The 21,257-nt window shown below is 33.6% G+C and overlaps 1 protein-coding gene and 1 long non-coding RNA gene across 10 annotated transcripts in view; one reads left to right on the forward strand and one right to left on the reverse strand.

The window, feature by feature from the left end:
* LOC119634584 (putative uncharacterized protein DDB_G0277255) overlaps positions 1 to 21,257 on the reverse strand; it is a 106,121-nt gene that overhangs the window by 45,041 nt on the left and 39,823 nt on the right. The window contains exon 1 of one of the 9 annotated variants that reach the window (XM_038028827.1): positions 20,485 to 20,735. The exons of the other annotated variants lie outside the window; for them this stretch is intronic. Coding sequence (XP_037884755.1) covers positions 20,485 to 20,514 — 30 coding nt within the window. The 5' untranslated portion in view covers positions 20,515 to 20,735. Of the gene's footprint in view, positions 1 to 20,484; positions 20,736 to 21,257 lie in introns of those variants that run through there. 9 annotated transcript variants of the gene reach the window in all.
* On the forward strand, positions 1,318 to 5,435 carry LOC119634586. The gene is made up of 2 exons (XR_005246966.1): positions 1,318 to 4,478; positions 4,566 to 5,435. It is a non-coding gene; the product is annotated as an uncharacterized LOC119634586 (long non-coding RNA).

Below are 21,257 nucleotides of genomic sequence, written 5' to 3' on the forward strand. Positions count from 1 at the left end.
GGAAAGGTAATAGATGGATGTAACTTGCTTGTTTCAGGGTGGAGAAAGGGAGTAGTGTTTGTGAACGTTCAACTTGAAAATGGAGTTAGTGGAGATGGAGTCAGGAGTATGATAGGGAAGATCTTTCTTGTTAGGTTGTTCCAAAAGGAGATCAATTTGACCCACGGAGTTCTAGTGTTAACCTGTCAAGTGGAAAGGTAACAGATGGATGTAACTTGCTTGTTTCAGGGTGGAGAAACGGAGTAGTGTTTGTGAACGTTCAACTTGAAAATGGAGTTAGTGGAGATGGAGTAAGGAGTACGGTAGGAAAGATCTCTCTTGTTAGGTTGTTCCAAAACAAGGTCAATTTGACCCACGGAGGTCTAGTGTTAACTTGTCAAGTGGAAAGATAATAAATAGATGTATGTAACTTCCTTATTTCAGTTTAGATGCTTAGGCTAATCTTAATAGTGAACCCTACCTCCCTAGCCTGCACGCGTAACAAATAGAATATTAAACTGAATTTACTACGTGGAAAAGTAAGCGTAAAAACATAAAATAATCGATAAAAGAAAAAGAGAAAAAAAAGAAGCAAATCAAGTACATGTACTTGAGGGGAGAAACTTTATTGGTGATTGATTGATGAGAATTAATAAATATGAAATGTGGAAAAACAATTTACGACTTCTTTTCATTTTATTATATTAAATTAAAAGGAACGCTATTATTAAATGGGCACTTAGCTTCAAGACGATCGTTTAGTTGCAGTTCAATAAACCATCACTTTTGCCAACACAATAAAAACGCGTATAATAATCCGGTGCATATATAACGATATTATTCTAAAGTTGATGAAGAAACCATTGTCTGAGCCATGACCAATGTCATAGTACTTACTAGCACACAGTAGTAATAAAAATGAATATAAATGCAAGCCTTACTGGCAGACACATAAACACCCGTATGTTATTGGTACACACGCACACGGATATAATAATACACACAGATGCAGGTCTTTATAAATGCAGATAAAGATACGTGTAAGTGAAGCCAGTAGTTACGTAAGTGTTATAGTTTGTTCTAAGACGTGCAAAACTTTGTCATAAAACTGTGAATTTAAAAAAAATATAGAAAGAAAAGCGCGCATCTCACAGAGACTGATGATGACAGTGCAAAAAAAAAGTTAAAAAAAACAATGACCGAAAGTTGTAATATGGAATGGAGGCGTCTGAAAAAAAAAAAGGTAGAGACGGACATGGTCGAAAAGAGGAGGGATAGCGAAGAGGCTCGAGAAAATGAATTTGGTTTGATCTAATTTTGATCTATCGTCTGAAGTAGAGCTTATAAAACGCATCTTTTCCCGACATGCGGATGCAATGCCCTACCTACAAAGTAGATTGCAATTCTGTTAAAAAAGGGTTTACCAAAGTCTTGCTTTGGTTTCAAAATTGCGGCTCATTTTTGAAAGTTTGGTTGCTCCTGCTTTCAAGATTATCAGCGTAAAGTGTAAATATATCTAATTAATCGACAATGTCTACATAATAGCATTGTGTGTGGACTATCAGTGAATATAAATATGATAAGGGTGGGGTTCGTCAATTTCTTTTTTTTATTATTGAATAGCTTTTCATAATGTATTAATAAGCTTTTGCGAGTGCTTGGAATAAACTCTGCCACTACAGGGCAATAGAAGTCTCGTTTATTGGGTATTGTTGACAATCGCAAAATCAATACTTTGATGGCTTAATCAATTTCGACACGATCGATCAGTAAAATAACGGCATGAAGTTTATTTAGCATTTTTCTCGTTATCAGAGGTTTATTATCAAAAAGTACAGTATTTATGTGTGTATAGTGCGGTCCTGTACAATTAATATCAGACTTATTTCTCAATTATTTGTCAAAACTTTATCTCGAATTTGCTACATATGTGCAATAACTGAGACGTACATATTTGTATGTAAAGAATTATGGAAAAGTCACGGAATTTGTTGTTGGTACACAGCACAGAATGAAAATGAGTTCGAAGTAAAGTTTCACAGACAAGTAACGTTTGAAAAAAAGAATTGATGGACAGACAGACATAAATAAGAATTCGCGGATGTACTTTGCAAACCTGTTTTCATCCGTTATGCGGCGCATGCGGCGAGGCTTAGTGTTCATAAATTTACATAAAAATCTTTCGTCGTCTTTATGGTGAGTAGACAAATAAAATGCTTTCTGAAGTAAAAATTTAGGTGGGGTAGGTTACCAAGTTCCCATAACGAACTCAACTCACTTATAATTTTACCGCACGGTTTTGTGAACCGTAGCAGATAGAGTGAAATTTTGCATAACCATAAAAATAATATTAATAAAAATTAATTATAAAAATTTCCCTCGTAACGAAAAGAGCGTAATCATGACCAGTCATATATACACGAGTACAAATAAATTTTAGTTAGTTGAGTAAGAGTTATAAGCTTATCCAAGCATTTTTTTTTTTTTTTTAATAAATGTACAGTTGTCTACGAAAGCGGTTGCAATCGCTTTACAACGAACACATTAACCGGTGATAGAAGCAGAGCAAATAAAAATTCAAATTGAAATAATAATAATAATAAAAAAAATAAAAATAAAAAAATAGAATGGCAATGACACTTTAGTCACACAAACGCGAGCTAACGATATGAGCTGGCGAAGACAGAAAGAAGAAGAAAAAAAAACTTGTAATAAAATTGTGTAAAAAAAATATCCAAGGAATATAAGTAAATATATACTCGGCGCACATGTATTAGTAAGCAATTATTATTATTCTGCTAACACTTTCCCTGCTAAATGTTAATCCGCAATATTGCGGCCTTTTCATAATAATAACCTTTCTATTGATATGGAAATTATCCACAAGAAGCACATTTCATTTCCATACCGACCGGCGAATGTGTGTTGGCTTGATTTTACCAATTAAAAATTAATTATTAAATATATATATTTATATATATATGGATTTCTTTTTTGCAAATTATTTCTTATATATTGAATTTTCTTTCAAGCACGTAAATGGCCGTTGGACGATGAGTTAGATTTACTAATCATCGATTGCAAAAAGTAGAAAGTTTTTCTATATATATTTCTTTTTTCTTTTTTTAGTTAAAGTGATGATAAACTATTATTTTTTTCTTTTTCTACCATACTCAACACACACTACCACTTCTCGGGAGTATGTAACGTTTCTGTGAATGCTTGTGATCATGTGATGTAGCGATTACCTTGTCCTCGGTCCGTCCGACTAGTTAAAAATCAAATCAATTGACATTTGCATTTTATATGAGAATCACGTTGTTTGGCAACAGTCAGTCGCGTGGAATAAGTTTGTTAAATTTATAATATTAAATATATTCATTCTTTTAATAAATAGTTGTCATATTCAAAATAATAAAATAAGTACGTACAGAGAAGTAACTTTTAAAAATGATGACAGCAGCCAGCAAATGCCAAAAGTTATGCGTTGAAAAAGTCAAGATAAAATTGTAACTTCCCTGAATCCTAACTAAGGTCGTAGCTATAATGAAGGCTTCCATTAGGCGGCGACCATCTTTCTATCTCCGTCTCTTTCGTCACTTCATTCTGACTGCCGCCATGTGTTACATGAAGAGGGGACATGCCCTGAATGGTGGGTCATATTAAAGAAAAAAAGTCGTCACAACTCATAAATCGAAAATTTATCGAATCAAAAAGAAAAACATAAGCGAACGAAGGAAGATTCGTTAAGAGAGTCTGGTCGGTCGTCATCTGAATTAAATGCAAGACAATTATGCATCATATCAGTCTGATAGGAGATGTATATAAGAACGCTTGGCGTGCTTAGGATTGATTAGGCAAGCAGTGAATTAAGCATAAAAATGCCGGAACCTCCGGTACTTCCAAGTAACAGGAAAATGTTTAATTCTATAGCCACAATCAGAAACGACTCCAACAGCTTCGCCTGCATCTTCTAAATTCGTAGCAGTAGCTTGCAAAGTAGTAGTTAGAAATCAATCCACATAAGACATTAGACTGTAACTTTTCAAAAATTATAGAAAAAAGTTGTTTGAGGTAAGTTATTCGTTTCCATATTCTAGAAGGTATCTCTAAGACCAATCGAAAAAATATTTCGAAAATAAACAGTGACCTCTTTGTTACAATGCGGAAGAACAAGATAATCATATAAGCTTGTGATGAAAGCCGATGGGAAAACTAAGTTGCTTTTATTTTAAAAACTTTAGTTTAGTTGTGTTGTGTATTTGTGTGTTCGCCGCTGTGTAATTGGTAAAATAAATGTATGTATATGACTACCTCACGTGGACAGCATTTGTCGTGAAAGCGGTAAAGTTTTTCTAGGCGTAGCGGTTTATCCTCAGAACTGAAGGAGGGCCAAACATCGCCAGAGCTATCCATGAACTAGCCAAGAAGATAATATTTGGTCGTTTAACCATTCAAGTGTATATCTGCGCCCTAATAAAAAATTCTGCACAAAGCAAGTCAGTATAATTTTTTTGTTCGGACATTCACGTAGAAGTTGATTAATAAGTTTTCTTACTCTCATGTCTTTACAATGAATCTTTTAGTGACCGGCAAGGAACCCAATACAAGAAAAGAAAGCAAAAGAACGTTGGGAATTGCTGCATATTTTCAGGATACAAACAACAGCATTGTCTACTCAACTTCAATGAAAGAGATGCACTGCGGATGCTTTCTAGAGAAAGGAAAGAGAAAGAACGACGCCAAGTGCCATAAGATGACAAATGGATCTCAGCTGTCACACTTGCTGAATAGAGTCTGATGTTGCCGAATAACGATTGCTAATAAGTTGTAATTTGTCTTCAAGACGAGGTGATTGAATTTAATTTGTATTATTACACCGCTCAGCGAAGAATGGCAGGTATACTCCTTTTCCCAAGACATTCGTAATTCGACACTTCTAAGACCCCATAAAGTATATATATTCTTGAGCAGCATTTGTCGCCATAAAATTTTTAATTTATACCCTATAGTAAGTATATGAAGATGAGAGACATGGACCACGCCCACTCAAGTAGGCATTCGAAATTTAATTTTTCTGTTGTTGTGTTTTAAGGAAAAAGGTTGAGGGGAATGAAAAATTCGATCATAGCCGAATATAATTCTTTTTTATTTATTTCGTTTATTATTTATTTACCGCTCTTCACATATTAACACTTTCTTTATATATCTTATAATTGCTTTTCATTTTGTTTGCTTTACTGTTCATTAATCATGACTGATGCGAGATTTGCAGCAATCACGAAAAATGAAAGAAAATTTAGGAAAAAACTCTTTTTTTAGCAAGAAATTATTGCGTAATATTAAATTTAATTTGATTTTTTTGTTATGATAATTATAAAGTCATTAGTGTACGGAAAACTTAAACAGATATATACGTACTCATGTGTTCATGCCTCCATTTAAAGATAAAATTACATCCGTTTATAGACTTACCTAAAAAGAAAGCAAAAAAAAAAGAAAGAAAATTAAAATGAATTATTAATATTTTCTTTTTTTAACTTAATTATTAATTAATAAATTTAAATAAATTTGATATTATATTTATGGTCATCTCATATAGTAATTAAGATAAAAATAAAAATAAAAAAATTTCCTATTTCGTCTTCTTCTTCATCAACAAACCCACGCAAAAATGTTATTCACATTATGGACGCATGGACATAACGGGACACATTGATTTAGTTTATCAAGAAAACATAAATTTTAAGATAAAGTTGAAAGTAGGAAGAAAAACATTCAGCGGAGAATGTTGTTCTATCAAGAACTAAACTTATTACTGACAAGGTATAATAAGAAGAAATTTATTTAAATTCATGGCATAGTAAAACAAGGTACGGGTGAATAGACAAAGTCAATAGCCATCTAGAATAAGATTAAGAAAAAATAGTCGAGAAAGCTATTTCCGACGTAGAAATGAATTTCGGTCAACTCCATATAAAAAGCGGATTGATCGAAATCGCGATCGCTGCTTCCATAATGACGTTCTTGTAGGAAAGGATTCTGAAAACTCTACTTCCCTTTTGAGGTGATGTCGGCTAGTTATCCATTGAAAAGGTATTTGCAGTGTTCTAATCAATATCTTGACCACGTTTCATATCGAACAAGAACTAAACGCCAACGACTTGCTGACCATGTTATTTCACTATAATCCAGATTATAACCGCCGTAGCAGCAGCACGGAAGTTTGATTGACTGTCCAGTCAATTATCCCATTCGGCGCAGCAGTCGCACCGGGAAGTCGTTCATCGTCAAATCTTTTGGTGGCTCCGCATACATACGCTCTTGTCAATTAGCTTGTCATTCGGGGGGAAGAATGAAAAGCTAAAGCTCGACATATGTATCCTCATTTGGATTTCAGGAGTCGACGTTAATAAATTACATAATACAATTACTCATGCAAACCACTTAAAAAACTTAACTGAGTATATGCTCTTGCTTGGAACGCAATGAAAAGTATACCGGTTTTACTCATTTACTTTAATTGCTGGCTTTTCAAAACTAACCGCAAGTATCTTTAATCTTCACTTTTCATTTTAGGTTAGGTTTTAATTTCATCCCTGCCAGTAGTTATCTTATAGAGCAATGTGGCGAACATGTATAAAGTTTTTCCTTTTCTCCGAAATTGCTTTTATTTTTCAAGTTCACGATTAGGTAATAGGGTAGGGGAACTTGTAAAAGCTATCAAGCGAATCGAAATTGATGGCAAATTCTATTTATCTTTTCTCTACAATGGCAAAATTAATATAATTCTTCTGATTATATGTTTTTTTCTTCCCTTTTCCTTTTTGCAAATTTCTCAACTCATTAGTGACACATTACATACAAAAAAAAAAAAAAAAATTCTTGAAAGAAAACATTGAAATATGTATTGTGCATATTTAACAACTATATATAAGTTCTTAAGTGGGCCAATATTATATTTCTTATACATTTGAATGCTTTGCAATGTCAAGTTCAGCGTAACATAAAAAAAATAGAGAAAATTTTCTTTTTTTTTTCTTTAAGAATTTGGCAAACAAACAACCTTAACAATCAATGGCTAGACGAAAAAATCATAAAAACAAAAAAAAAAAAAAAAAAAAACGAAATCAACCACCACCGTCTGCAAGAAACCTTTAAAATTATAAATAGATTTGAATAAATTAAAAATCTTTTTATTCTTGTTAAAAAATGTATAAAAAAAAAAATAAAAAAAAAATGAAAAGAATTAGAAAAAAATTACATCATTTTCAAATCTTAAAGGAAAAGAAACCAAAGAAACCAAAAAAAAAACGAAGGGGCTAAAAAAGCAACAACCACGACTTTGGTTTACTTAAGATTTTGATTTAAAGATATTTAACACGTGCTTAGCTATTATTTTTTTATGCCATTTGGTTAATGATCGCTATGAACACTCCCTGAAACTGAAGTCAATGAAAATTATGTACATATTTTTTTATGTTCATATTAAATGTTGACTCTGTTGGTGTTCAATAATGTACGTACGTACGATACATAGTAAGTCACAAGCCTTGTTATTCGATTTATGGAAAATAAACTTGTGTTTACTAATTTTTTTTTTTGTTTTTTTTTTTGTTTTATTAAATAGTAGGTTGGATTTTCTAATATATGGACGAGGTAAGCTTCAGGCTGACTACTGTAATTTTATGCAAAAGGATTTACCAGGTGGGCAAGTTTAGTTTGTTGGAAAATATTACAAAAATTCAAAGGAAACGAGTGCTAAGTGATATTTAACTTGTCAGTGCGTTCGTGTAACTCAAGCCATGTGCTGATTGCACGTACAGAGGAAACGGAAAACATGACAAAGATTAAATCCTTTGACGTTTCTTAAGAATATTACCTCGATGGACTTTGATGAAAAGATTACATCTTCAAACGCATAACAGTGTCCAAGTATCGATGTTTTAACTACATTCACTAATAAGCTGCTGTCAGTTAGCCTACAAACTTAAGTGGAAGAGATTGATCCAACCATTGCTTCTCTTGCCGGCTGGTGTGCCTTCTTCTCAGAGAGCAAAAATTTAATATAAACCTTAGAATTTCGCCATTGATCGAAGACGTCTCGACAGAACTAAAAGTCTGTTGAATTATTATTACTGTTATGTGAAGGTTAACTTTGGTTTCGCGTCTTGAGCCCTATTGGCTTTTGAAGAGATGCAAAGCACAAACCTTTAACGGGATAGATGAGTATCTAAATTCGTCATAAGAGTTTTTTACTTGCACACTTTAACTTTGGATTCAAAAACTCGAACTCCTTTGGTCCAAATGTCTTAAATTATTTGACATGTAATGTTAAATGAAGTTTTTTTTTTTTTTTTTGTTATCCTGGCGCTTAAGATGACTATGCAAGACAACGCCGCAGCTGTTGATGAAATTCATTTAAATAAAAAATATACATATACATATATAGTGATGGTAGAAAAAATCGTGTAGGCATAACATAAATGATTGAAGTAAGTTATGTGCTATCTTTTTATATTTTAGCCATATTTGAATTTCTCCTTTATCCATGCTAATGACGCCTTTATATAATTTTAGCAAAAATAAAAAAAAAAATTATGGTTTTAACTATTGGCATTTTTCCCGCTTTTCTTCTATCCCGCCTCGCAGATTAGGTAAACAATAGCAACAAACAAATTAAACACCATCAGCAGCAAACTTACACTATTTTTTGCATATACACATTAACATGCAGAGATAGATAAGTATGTGGGTAAATAATTCAGGTTAACGAACTTTCTAAATAAAAACATGTTATATGTGTGCGCATGAAAGACTATAAATATTACCTAGCGAATAGCAACCAGTCAACTAACCAACCAACCGAATAAACAACTGACAATAAACAACAAGCAACACAAACGAAAACGATTAAATCGATACTAACAGCGAGTGACTCAATTTGAAAGCAAATAAAAAATATAGAAAAAATAGAAAAGTGACAAAAAAAAAAAAAACACCTCAATACGGCTTTTAATTTTATACAATGAAAAAAATTGCATAGAAAAAATTCGCCTTAGAATCAACCTTAGACTATCTAGAGTTTAGTTCATCTTAAATCAATTGCACTGTCGTCACAAAGGTTGCGGCTAAAGTTATTCGTATTTATATTGACTTTCCTATCATTTGACGGATGATAGGTGTGTGACTTTAAGAAAAACCGATAAGAACGAATGCCTTAGTTGATTTCTGCAAAAAGCGAAAAGGAAGTTCAAGTTGTTCGCGGATATATACCATTGCCTCTTCTCACTGACTTTCTACTAGAAATACTTTGCATTGGGGAAAATCTTCATGATCTTCTCATCCAGTCTTTATCAAGTAGAGAGAATAATGATGCGTTCATTTCACCTTTTGTTACGAACATTGTGACGGAAGATTACTGATTGTTATGTGTTTGCCGTAGGGTTAATATTCTTTACCTAGGCTTTTCTATTGCTTTGGTGTACCAAGTGCTGGGTTTGTGGAGGTATCAACTGGATCTTTGTATAGGTTCAGAGTCTTTACCTCTTCTCCATTTCTTCCTCCTCTTCTTTGTCCTTGCCTGCAGGAACATGAATGGGAATGAAGACTAGCGAAATATTATACTAATGAGCCAGCAACAAGCCACTTTCCCTCCACCTTGATGATGACAACATTAAAGTTTGAATCAAAATCTAACAATTGCGGGTATATGTTATTAAGTCCTGATTATTAAAAGTCTATGATTATCCGAATACATTCAGAAATATATGGAAAAAGGAAGCGAAGAACCCGGAAGGTCTGGGCACCAAGGCGTATCAATAATATAAATTTACAAGTTATTTGCTCAGACTTTGGATTTATTCGATAATCTGTGATAAACAAATATCGAGTTGCCAACCTCGGTCTGTTTCAGTGGACTTGTTGTGCGCTCAAATGCATTTCTTCGAGTGCTGCAAACAACACGCATACCTAATATATTCTCAAAAATCAATAGAAAATCAATCTCCTCACACGCAACACACGATTCTCGAGAAACGAAAGATTTAAAATATTTTTAAAGAAAAAAAAAAATGCGCAAATATATTAAGGCATTTTGTTATAGAATTTTCCGCAATGTAGGCAGCAGTGGTAGCGGCGATCGATTTGTATATCAGTTAGAAAATCACCTTAATAAAGCCTACTTAAAATGTACTATTTTTAATTTAACTAATGTTAGACGACGCAAGGCTGACTGGTTGGTTTGTTGGTTGGTCGGTGTGTTAGTTAGTTGTGGTTGTCACTACAGTAACCTCACAAGCGTATCACACACGCGCGCGTATACACACAAAAAACTACATATATTTTATTTGGTGAACATGCAGCTACTACATGCATTGCATATCTACCATATGCTTACCATTGCTTGCATATTCAATACGTAGATGTGGCCTCAAATGGCATGAGTGTCTGGTTACAGTTAACTTATAAATATGTTGTTAGATTTTCTTTTTGCACAATTTACAATTTGTTTGAGGTTTTATTTCTATCGATCGCCTATAACATATTTATTTTTCATTTGGATTTACTTCGTTCTTTTTTTTTTTTTTTTTTTTCTTTAACTATTTTCGTCCTCATTTCAACTTACAACTAAAGCTCGGGTCTGGGCTTCATTTGTTGTTCGTTTGTTCGTTTGTTTGTTTGTTTGTTTGTTTGTTTGCCTGCTTAAACCAACTGAACCAGTTACACACTCTTTGAAAAGACAAACAATGTTTGCGCGCCAATTAAAAACCGACTATGACGATGATGATGACGATGACGATGACGATGACGAGTTACACGACTTCAATTTTGGTATTTCCTCCCTACTTCACGGACCATGGCATGCATCATCACACTATAGCAAGCAATTAGGTTTTTATTATCAAAAACAGCAGCAGCAGCAGCAGCAGCAGCAGCAGCATACTATTATTATTGCTTTGTGAGTTTCTCACATATTAATATTCATGTCCTATTAATGTTATGGCACTAGTAGTGGTGGTATAGTTAAACAAGTACCCGAAAGCGCATATTTCTTCAAAACTGGTAATTATTTTCTCCAATTTTCTGTTCATTAATTTACGGTAAATGCACCGCATTTCATTTGCCTCATCAAAGTAAAACTAGATTTGAAAAACAAGATAAACATCCAAAGGAACTTTTCTCTTTGCATTAGAAAAAAAAATGTCGTTTCTATTGAGTGCGTGAAAAATAGCAGTTGGGACCGAAGGTTCTTCAGTAAGCTGAACAAATTAACTCCTCTGTTATAGAACAGTGCTATGGTTGTTTGTTTTGACTAGGGAACTTCGTAAGCGAGAGAAAGAGAGGGAGAGAAGGTAAGAAGAAAACCACGCAATAATATATTCGTTTAATGATATTTTGGCATAATAGGATAAAGCAAAGATATATCCTCTCGGCAACTTATTGGTGCCTGGTACAAATTAAATCTCACATCTATTTGCTTGTTTTCTGTTAAATGCGAACTTGCGTTTCGATCGATATAGTTACGTTTTGCAATTATTTAACATTAACAATTACTAAAACGATTGATTTTAGAGATTGGCGTCAACAGAGAGGCAAACATGCACTGATATGCGGACACATGGACAAAAATCTATAAATCGAGTCCGTCCGTTGCTCACTTTTATTAAGTCTGTTCTCTGTGAATACCATATCTCTTTGTTAAATGAATCAAACATTCGCGTCCAATCAACATTTTCAGTTACATTGTGTTACGCTTGTCCGAGAGAAGGGGAAAAATTCCTGTTTTTTTTTCTCTTTTTCTTTTTGGGCGTCTCTGCCCTACTCCTGTGATTCCTTTTTTTACGTCGTATGAAGTAACGAAAAGGATAGTTTCAAGGTTTGTTCAACTATGCAAAGACAGACGGGATGTGAGAACTCGTACGTGCTCTGATTTCACAATTGAAGAGCGACCAGCATTTAACCTCCCAATGGATGGTAAAAATTTCTACATGTGTTTTACCTTCTACCAGATGATAGATACAAAGCATTGTAATTCATGCTTTTGAGAGCTCTTTCCCCCCTCATGGCAATAGTTGTTCGTTTCGAATAAATGATAAAGAAAATTAAAAATAAAAAAAAAACCATCAAACTCCGTTTTATTATACCTTTCCATTGAATACAGCAAATAAATGCTGTTTAACCTCTTCACACTCATGTAAACAATTAATTAAACATTTCACAGATAGACAGACATACAATCAAAAATAATATTTTTTCAAAGAGGGCTTCATCCACGCTGCTCTGACCTCACGTGTGCTCACAAATGCTACCATAAGCTTTAATATTATAATCTTATGACGAAAAGAAAAAAGAGGAAATTTACATAAGACTCTTATCTCTTTCCTGAGGCGAAGTTATAAAAGCATCCCTCCTTCTTCAGCATTACATTATTACTTTCTGTTTTATTACTTTGCACGTTGTTAAGTATTCGATGTAAGTGGTGCCTGACTAAAGATTAAAATTCCATAATCAACTTTCAGAATAAGTATTCAGTGTACCTCTGCTCTTTTGAAACTTTATTATCGAAGACCTCAGACCTTATGTAAATCAGACAATAAAAACTCGTTTTTCGGCAATGCTGACAGTATAACTAGAAATTATGAATAGATCTCGATAACAGGTATGACATAGTTTCGCTTTTACTTATTGCCAGTGCTAAAGTGCACCCATTTTGCATAAAAATGAGACTTTGATCACAGAGGTAATAAAAGTACCAACTCGACTGATTCGTAAAATTGAATCGTGGACTTCAAACATCCATTTCGTAGAAAAACAAGTAAAAATACCCAACACGAATAAATAAATTAACACAAGAATCGCGTATGCTCCTCTCCTACCAAAGAAACCATTTCCATGGGTAACGATCGATTCTGTAACAGGGTGCATTCTCACGGATGACAATAGATTCTAGCAGAACCTGTGCATTTCCTAACCTTTCCAATTACAATCCGTAGCAGATGTCAATCCAAGGTGGGGTAAAAAGAATTTATCCTCTCCAGCACGAAAATAACTCTGATCGCTTCCCATCAGTAAAAATGTTGTGTAGTTTTTGCTTTAAACTAGACGTTGGCAGTTATCCGAAATTCACGCCAAAACGAATTTTTCATCTAGCAATTCGTCCAAAGACTACTAGCTCTCCATTCACCCGCAAAGAAGCTTTACATATTCCCAGAGCTTTACGTCTAATCTGATTATTTTCCAACTACTAATTATTGAACGATACCAAAGAAGCGGTCGAATCACGATTCTAAACTAAGCAAGAATAACTTTATACATATATTGCTCTTCTGCTGCGAGAAGACAAACAATTCCCTATACCTCCTCCGCGCAGAGTGAAATCGTTGGTACTATCGCAACATGCAGCATGCAGCATGTCTTTCTGTAAGTAAAATCAATATTTGATATCATTTGCCAAATAGTTGAAGGCAGTCATGTATTATGTAATAATAGCCCGGTAGATATCAATGCAACTTTTTTCATTTTACTGTTTTTTTTTTTCTTTTTTTTTTCTTGCTATTATCTTCTATTGCTTTCCTATTGTTGAGTTTGAGTATCCAACTTGCATGCAGTGTAACTTAAAAGTTTGTTAACTGAGAGGTTTGTTAACATGAATGACCTTGGCTGGCTGACAAGCTATCATCGTAATTGTTGAAATGCTTTTGTGTGTTTACACACGTATATGCGACATGTGCATGTATGTGCGAGCATCTCTAAGCAGTACCAGTAACTTTAACTACTAAATAAACGGCAGTAAAAAGACTACGATGATGATGATGATGGTGATGATTGATAACGATGACGATGATCATGACGAGATGTTTGTGCTCTTAGGAGTAGTACATCATTGTTTTTCCTTTTTAGTTAGTTACTTTGTCGGTATATCTTTGCATGCGTAGAAACATCTCTATAAGTATTAAGTGCTTGTATCTTAAGTTTTCTTGCCTACGTTTATATGAGCAATGAGTTAAGAGTTACAAGAATTGCCGTTAATAAATAAATTTTTTTTCTTTTCTTTTTTATTTTTATTTTTGTTATACTTTTATTATAAATTTCTCATGAATTTCGCTCTCTTCTTCTTTGTTTATGTAGGTCGCACGTCTACTACTACTACTACTACTACCACTACTGTTACTACACTACATACATAGAACCGCAGAATATGTCTGTGCTGATGATGATGATGCTACTGCTACTGCTGCTGCTGCTGCTGCTGCTGCTGCTTTTGCTGCATATTGAAGATGAATATTTTACAGTTGCTTTACCTAGTTGTGAGCGGTTGCGCGTTTGCCTATTACTACTTCGTAGATAGATGACGTGGCGGCTACATTAGTGGCAACATTTAATTGCCAACAATGAAGGCAATGATTCTTTCACATATGCATGTAATTGAAACTTGCCGTGAGTTAAACGCGCTGCAGACATGTAACAGCAGGCAGCCTGCTGTTGTTGTTGTCAATTTTCTCATTATTTTTCATAGAAAAGAAAATTCAATCTAAAAATAAATAAACGTATTCGATTTCCTTTTAATATCATCTGTAAGCCAAAGAAGAGATACTATTTGATTAGACGGACACCGTATGCACATTCCATTCATTAAGTATTTAGCTTTTTTCTCTGCTTTAATCGCACAATTTTCTAAACCAACGGAAGAGGTTTTCATTACAATTCATTATATTTCTATTAACACCGTCAAACAATGCTACGCTACCGCTATGTGGTATTTGATTGGATTTTATATTTCTAAAAAATATCTTTTATTTTTTTTATTTATTTATTTATTTATTTTTTTTGATTGTGAGTTCAAATTTTCTACTCTACAAACTGACGTGAATTACTCTTCTTTGCTTGCTTGTATTTATAGTTCATGGCCCAATTTGTTATACGAGGTATGTTCAGAAAAGCGGCGACTTGTCATTTTTCTCGCCAAATATTTATTTACTCAGCCCGCGAAATTTGAAGAGTCACCTTTTTCTCTGAATATACCTCATAGCATCATCAGCATTCGCCGCCAACGATGCGAAATAAAAAAAAATGCATGTGTGCATGTATGTACACTTAATCAGGATAGAATTCGTACTTGGCGTCCAATATATGACCTTTCATATATCTGTGACAACACATTCAATACAGTTTTCCATTTCACATTTGAAACTTTGTACATGGGAATCCATTTCCGCAGATATTTTTTGAACCAATTTCGAAAATTTCACAAATCTTTCGATAATCAAATGCAAACTAAGGCGATGTGTTGGTATACATACATACACTGATATGCCCATAGACGACAAAAGCATCAAACATTCGTAGCTTCAACTTCAGGGTATCATTTTGAACGTAACGTCGTTCCTTAGGCAATATTTTCTTCGATCCAATATTTCCGCTACGTGTACACAAGTGAATGCAAATTCATATGTAATTGTGCTGCATTTTTTTTATCTTGATCATATTTAACCAAGCATTTACAATTTATTATAATTGCTTATGTGTTCTCCTATTCCTTAATTTTAATATGCAGGAAAAAAAAGAAGGAAAACAAACAAATAGAAGAGAGTTTTGTGATGAGATTTTAATCTCTCCGCATACTGCTTACTGCATGGTATTGTAAGATTTATGTTGACTTTGAACAAATTTTCTTGTCATTGCAGCGATAATTTTCCTTTTCACACATTCGCATTCGCATTCGCATTCGAGAATCTAAACCCTAAACGTTTTTATTTCATTTGCTTCCGTCTACTTACGTATTCTAAATGAAGGGGGAAATGACTATTGAGATGTATCTCGATAACACCAGCGATTTACAGAGCAAAACTTTTAAACTATTTCGCAGAACGTAGGGAATTATTAATCGACGCGCGATGCAAACACACGTATCCATCTCTTTGCACGGCTTACACGGTCGATAGATTCTTCAAATCATACGAAATTTCATATGTGAAGATCCGAAATTCATATTCCCCTCCTCGGCATCATGGAGGGAAAAAAAGGCTTGTTTTGCACGACTTGTTGCGCCTACGTTTTGGTTTTCAAAATATCTATAGAGAATATATGCATACATATGTATACACTTTAAGGCTTGCTCTTTCATACACTCGCTTAGTGATAAATCTCCTCATTTTTACACCCTACGGCACTTGTGGTGCAAAAGTTTACGCAACGTGAAAACAATTCACCTTTTGTTATATCACTCGATTCAGAAAGCGGTTGCAGGTTTGTCTATCCCTCTTTGCTTCCTTGTGTTTAAGCTACAGACCCTGGTTTTTGAGATATTTTGACAACATTCAATACACTTATGTGTTTTGGCCAAAGAATGTACCCTATTGAAAATAGTTCGGGTCGGACCACTTTTTCGATCACTTCACGTACCATGTCTCATGAATAAGTGTAGGGTGGTGTCGGGTACTTAATAGTGGGCTGTGCGCCGCTGACGTGTTTTCATTTGGTTTTATGTAAATTCTATGAAAGTGTTCAATGAACATGCAGTTCATTATTAGAGCTATAGAGCAATAAAAAAAAAAAACTTTGTATTGAATTTCGTTTGAAGTCGAATCGAATGCAATTTCAAACTATTTATGTTTCCGCTCCCGAAGATTTTTCTTTACGAATTGCGGCTAATAAACAAACAAGTTTTTTATGCTGCCCATCTGCAAAGGAAAAAAAACGAAAACAAAATCTTGCGCTACTTACTTGAGGGAAGTTTGTCTTTCGTCTGCTATGAATCTAATTTGCTTTGTGAAATACAAAAAAAAAACAAAAAAACAAAAAAGGTAGCAAATAAGAAAGAAGAATGAAGAAGACCACTACTAACATTTTACAGAAGTAGTTACTATATATAATTTAGTTCAGATGTGTGGCAATATTTAAAAATCTTTTTGGGTTTATTTTCTCTTTGAAAATTAAAAAAAAAATAAATAAATAAAAAAGTGAAAAGAATTCTTTTGTATTCTGCCTTTGAAGCCAGAGAGACAGAGAGACAGAGTGACAGTGACAACACAGTCAGTAAAATGAACAAAAAAAAAGAAAACAATAAAAATGCAAATAAACGTAAGCAAAACAAGGGAAAAACAAGCGATAAAATTAAATGCTTCCGTTTTAAAAATGAAATAAAATTTCAAAACAACTTGACCATATACTGCATTTGTGTACGAGCTTAACACGATACTAATTTCGTGTCAAATGATTTTCTTCCTCTGCCCTCCAGCTAAATATATAACTCAATGCTTAGGATCTTTACATTCAATCTGAATAAAGCGGCTTTCAAGTCTTCACCTGAACAAGAAGCGAACAACAAGTCATAGGGTTACGGTTATAATTGCTTTCGCTTAAGTGAACCGTGTGTTCTTGCACTCAAAAAAAAGAACACAAAAATATTAAAAAACCACGTTTCTGGGCCAATTAAAAAAATAAACTTGAAAAGAATTTCTTAAGCGGCTCTGTTAAATATTTACCCAATATTTTAAGGCAGGCATGGGCAACCAGCGGCCGATGATGTCGCCAGCTGCGGCCAACTTCATTTAAAATTTCAAATAAACTTTGCTCTAATCGCTTAGCGATTCTAGATGTCTACGTAGTGGGAAGATTTCCCTTGACTAACGAAATGTCAAAGACTTGGTGTACTTCCAATTGTTCTGCCAATTGTAAATGGAATAAAAAGTCCATTAATCATAAAATCATTGAAGCATTGAAGTAATATGAGAAAAAACTACCAAATGACAGCATTCGGAGGCAAAAACGACATACCTGGTGAAGTTAAGCGCAATAACAATTGTGACAGTTTGTCATGTAGTGTAACACAAAAAAAAAAAAAAAAAATTAAAATAAAAATAAATAAATAATAATAATAAAAGATATGTCAAGGTGTTGAACCGCCCATCTATGCAATCGAATGCCCTAACTAACTAACATTGCGCCAAAAGACCAAATGTCAAACAAATCACAATTGAACTGAAATAAACATCAGTCAGTCAGTCAGTCAGTCATTCAGTCAGTCAGGCACTTTTGAAATGTTAATGACCAGCGAGAGCGAGGCAATTTAATGTTTTCGTATTTGTGTTTTTGCTTTTATTTTTTCGTCAAATTCATTTAACAAAAATATGCGAAATATTTTTTTTTTTTTCGATTTGAAAAATTACACTAACGCTTCAAAAGGCAATGCTAAGCTATGCAATGTATTCGCTTGGATGCGTGCACGTATTTTTTTCATGTTTATAGAAAGAATACATATATATATATATATATATATACCACAAAGGTGAGGGCATTCGGCCAAATTTAATTGTATGATAGAGAGTAGAGGTGCGAGCACGCAAAATCTCTAATAGTTAAAAAAAAAAAAAAAAACCAAAATAAACAAAAGTTTGCTTCTAAAATTAACTCACGCACTGCAACAAGAAAAAAAAAAAAAAAACAAAAAAAAAAACAAATGATGCAACCTTTTAAGTGCTTATTATATAGTCAATCTCTCTTATATAAACACATAAAAAAAATAGTAGAAAAGAAATAAAAAATAAAATCGATGCACAGTCGACAATTAAAACATCGTAAATTACTTGAGCTAAAGAAACGGAGCAAAACTTCAAAACACAAACTTGTAAATTTACGCTGACTAGACATAGTATCGAAGAGAAAGTCGGAAGCTCGAGTGGTGGGCAAATGTACATAATCATGTATTATAGCATATAACGTATGTACTTATGTACGTACGTACATGAGCTTGTGATGCGGCATAAAGTTTGCTTTTTGCTTTTTTTGGCAAATTCGCTAAAAACACTTGCTACATAGACAATGTATCGACTGTCATTGCTGTTGTTAAATGCTTTAATTTTTCTCTTCGACAGTACAACAACACGACAATTTCTAAACGTTGATTACAATTGTCTTGTTGCTGTCGTTGTTGTTGTTGTTGTTTCGAATGAATTGCAAAAAAAAAATAAAAAAAATGAAAACAACATACGTAAAACACACAATAACTACAACAATAGCTACAACTAATTTATTTGTATTACATGACGAACTTATGCTTAGCCATAAATTCAATACACGGCTACAACCATCTCAACACAATGAACGAAACGCTTCTCAAAGAGTTTTTTTTTTTGCTTAAAAAAACGAGAAACAAGGAGAAAATACAAGAAACACAAAGCTTGCGTAATTACAATGTTTTCGAGTCGTTGTAAAGTGTAATACTTGGTAATTTACGACAACTTAAATAAAGTCATTTATTTAATTTTTGTAAGAATAGAAATTTCCGTAGGCAAAGAGAAGTGTCGTAAAATTACGCGGCTTATGTTATGAAAAAAGAAAGTTAATGCACGCACACGCAAACGCACACACGTGCGGCGCTCATCAATTAACGCTCCATTCCGGAATTGAATACTTGTGAAGAATTAAATAATTTTTGAAAGAAAAATTTTAATTAAATATATGAATGAATTAAATAATAATAAAAACATTGAATAAATATAAACAAACTAAATATAAATAAATTAACTAATTTATAAACAGTTACATACAATGAGCAGAAATGCTTATTAAATTTCACAAGAATCGCACTGCAGCCGCATGTCTATCCATCTGTCCACGGGTGCGAACGATCACAAGAACTGGCGTAAAAAGTCAGCTGAAACTTGCTTTTATGATCTAGGTTTGCTATACCCTGTCCAGTATGCATGTACGCAACGCCCAGAAAACCCTGATAGAAACCCACGTTTTCTTATACCGTTCGATTTGGAGTCTCTTTCTTATTTGATTTAAACGTATCTGTCCATCTGTCCTTCTTGCTTTCTTGTATTCAATCTCCACGCCAAAGAACGAATGCTATTGAAAATGATTAGGATCGTGGATTAGCTTTTCGATCACTTCTCCCTATCTTACCTTACCTTACTTAATTTTGAAAAATCTTTATAAGCAGTACGGTCTATTAGATTAGATTGCAGAAGATCTTAAACTTGGTGCAAGCACCAAGTCTAGGTGTAGGTATAAAAAGTTTCGTTCAACTAAATCAGATTGGATTGGAGGCCATGAACATCAACAATTCATCAAAACGTTCTTTCGTGCCATGAAAATCATTCACCCGAACCGATTCCAATAATTTTACAAAGAATCTTTTAAAAGACTACTGAAAATTTTTAATTAATAACTGTTCTAATCTATGGAGTATAGGCAAAGATGTTTTTGAATTCGTAATCGGAGAGCTTTTGGCTCGAAGTGAAGCATAAAAAGTGGAGATCTTTATTTTGGTAGAACTTTCTGCACTGATTTAAGGGCTAATGCGAGAAAAAATAAAACCGCCTTTCAAGTACCCGTACACTACCACATGTAGAAGTCAGTTCACAAAAACCAATTTTTCGCATGCTTAAGAAATTCTGCAGTGCTTGCGCAATTATTTCCTTTCGACCGAATCGCAATCAAGTCAAAGGCAGTAAAAAAATGAAAATTTATATTTAAAAAAAAAAACAGTAGTTTTACCTGTGAAACGTTAGAAGGAGAAGGCGGCATGTTTGCATAGCAGCCACCCCAAGTTGGACTTGGACATAAGCCAAAAAAACTGGAAAAATTTCAATTTATTTTCAACAGTGACAGCCTGCAGCAAATATCAAGCAGAAAATTGCTGGAAAGCTATGTTAACGCTTCGTGTCGCATTTCTTACGGAAACGTTTCGCTTCATTCTTACACTCAGCTTTAGATCTTCAAAGGAAACATCTTGTCTTACACCCAACCACAAAAACAAACACACACGCACACACACACACACACATTTAACATTTTAAATTCTTTTCCCTTAACCAAAACTTTTTCCTTTTTTTTTTTTTTTTTTTTTTTTTTTGTTTTTTGGTTTAGTGTCATAAAATTGCTTTTTTAATTTCCTCTCAGTGCATTTTAGTCGATTTCAGTTTACGTGTTGTGTGAACTTTATTACTACCGGTAAGTTTTGATATTTTAGCAAGAGTCATGCAGAATATTATATCGAATTCGGCAAACGAGACGGGAGGTAACACTTTCCAAAAATTACAGTAATTACAACACATTACGACACGAATCACATCGAGTTGTTGTCTTAAAGCTGAATGAATGATTATACGAAAAAGTTTATTTAGTTGTAAGACATCGGACGGTACAAACAGATGCAGTTAGATAATAATAACTTAATTGTAATAATCATAATGAAGTTGCAAACAACGAAAGTAAATAATACGATAATAGAAACTTTTATTATTGACGTAAAACAAACCAAAAAAAAA

Source organism: Glossina fuscipes, unplaced genomic scaffold (genome assembly GCF_014805625.2).
Source record: "Glossina fuscipes isolate IAEA_lab_2018 unplaced genomic scaffold, Yale_Gfus_2 3, whole genome shotgun sequence".
In the NCBI taxonomy this organism is placed as follows: Eukaryota; Metazoa; Arthropoda; class Insecta; order Diptera; family Glossinidae; genus Glossina; species Glossina fuscipes.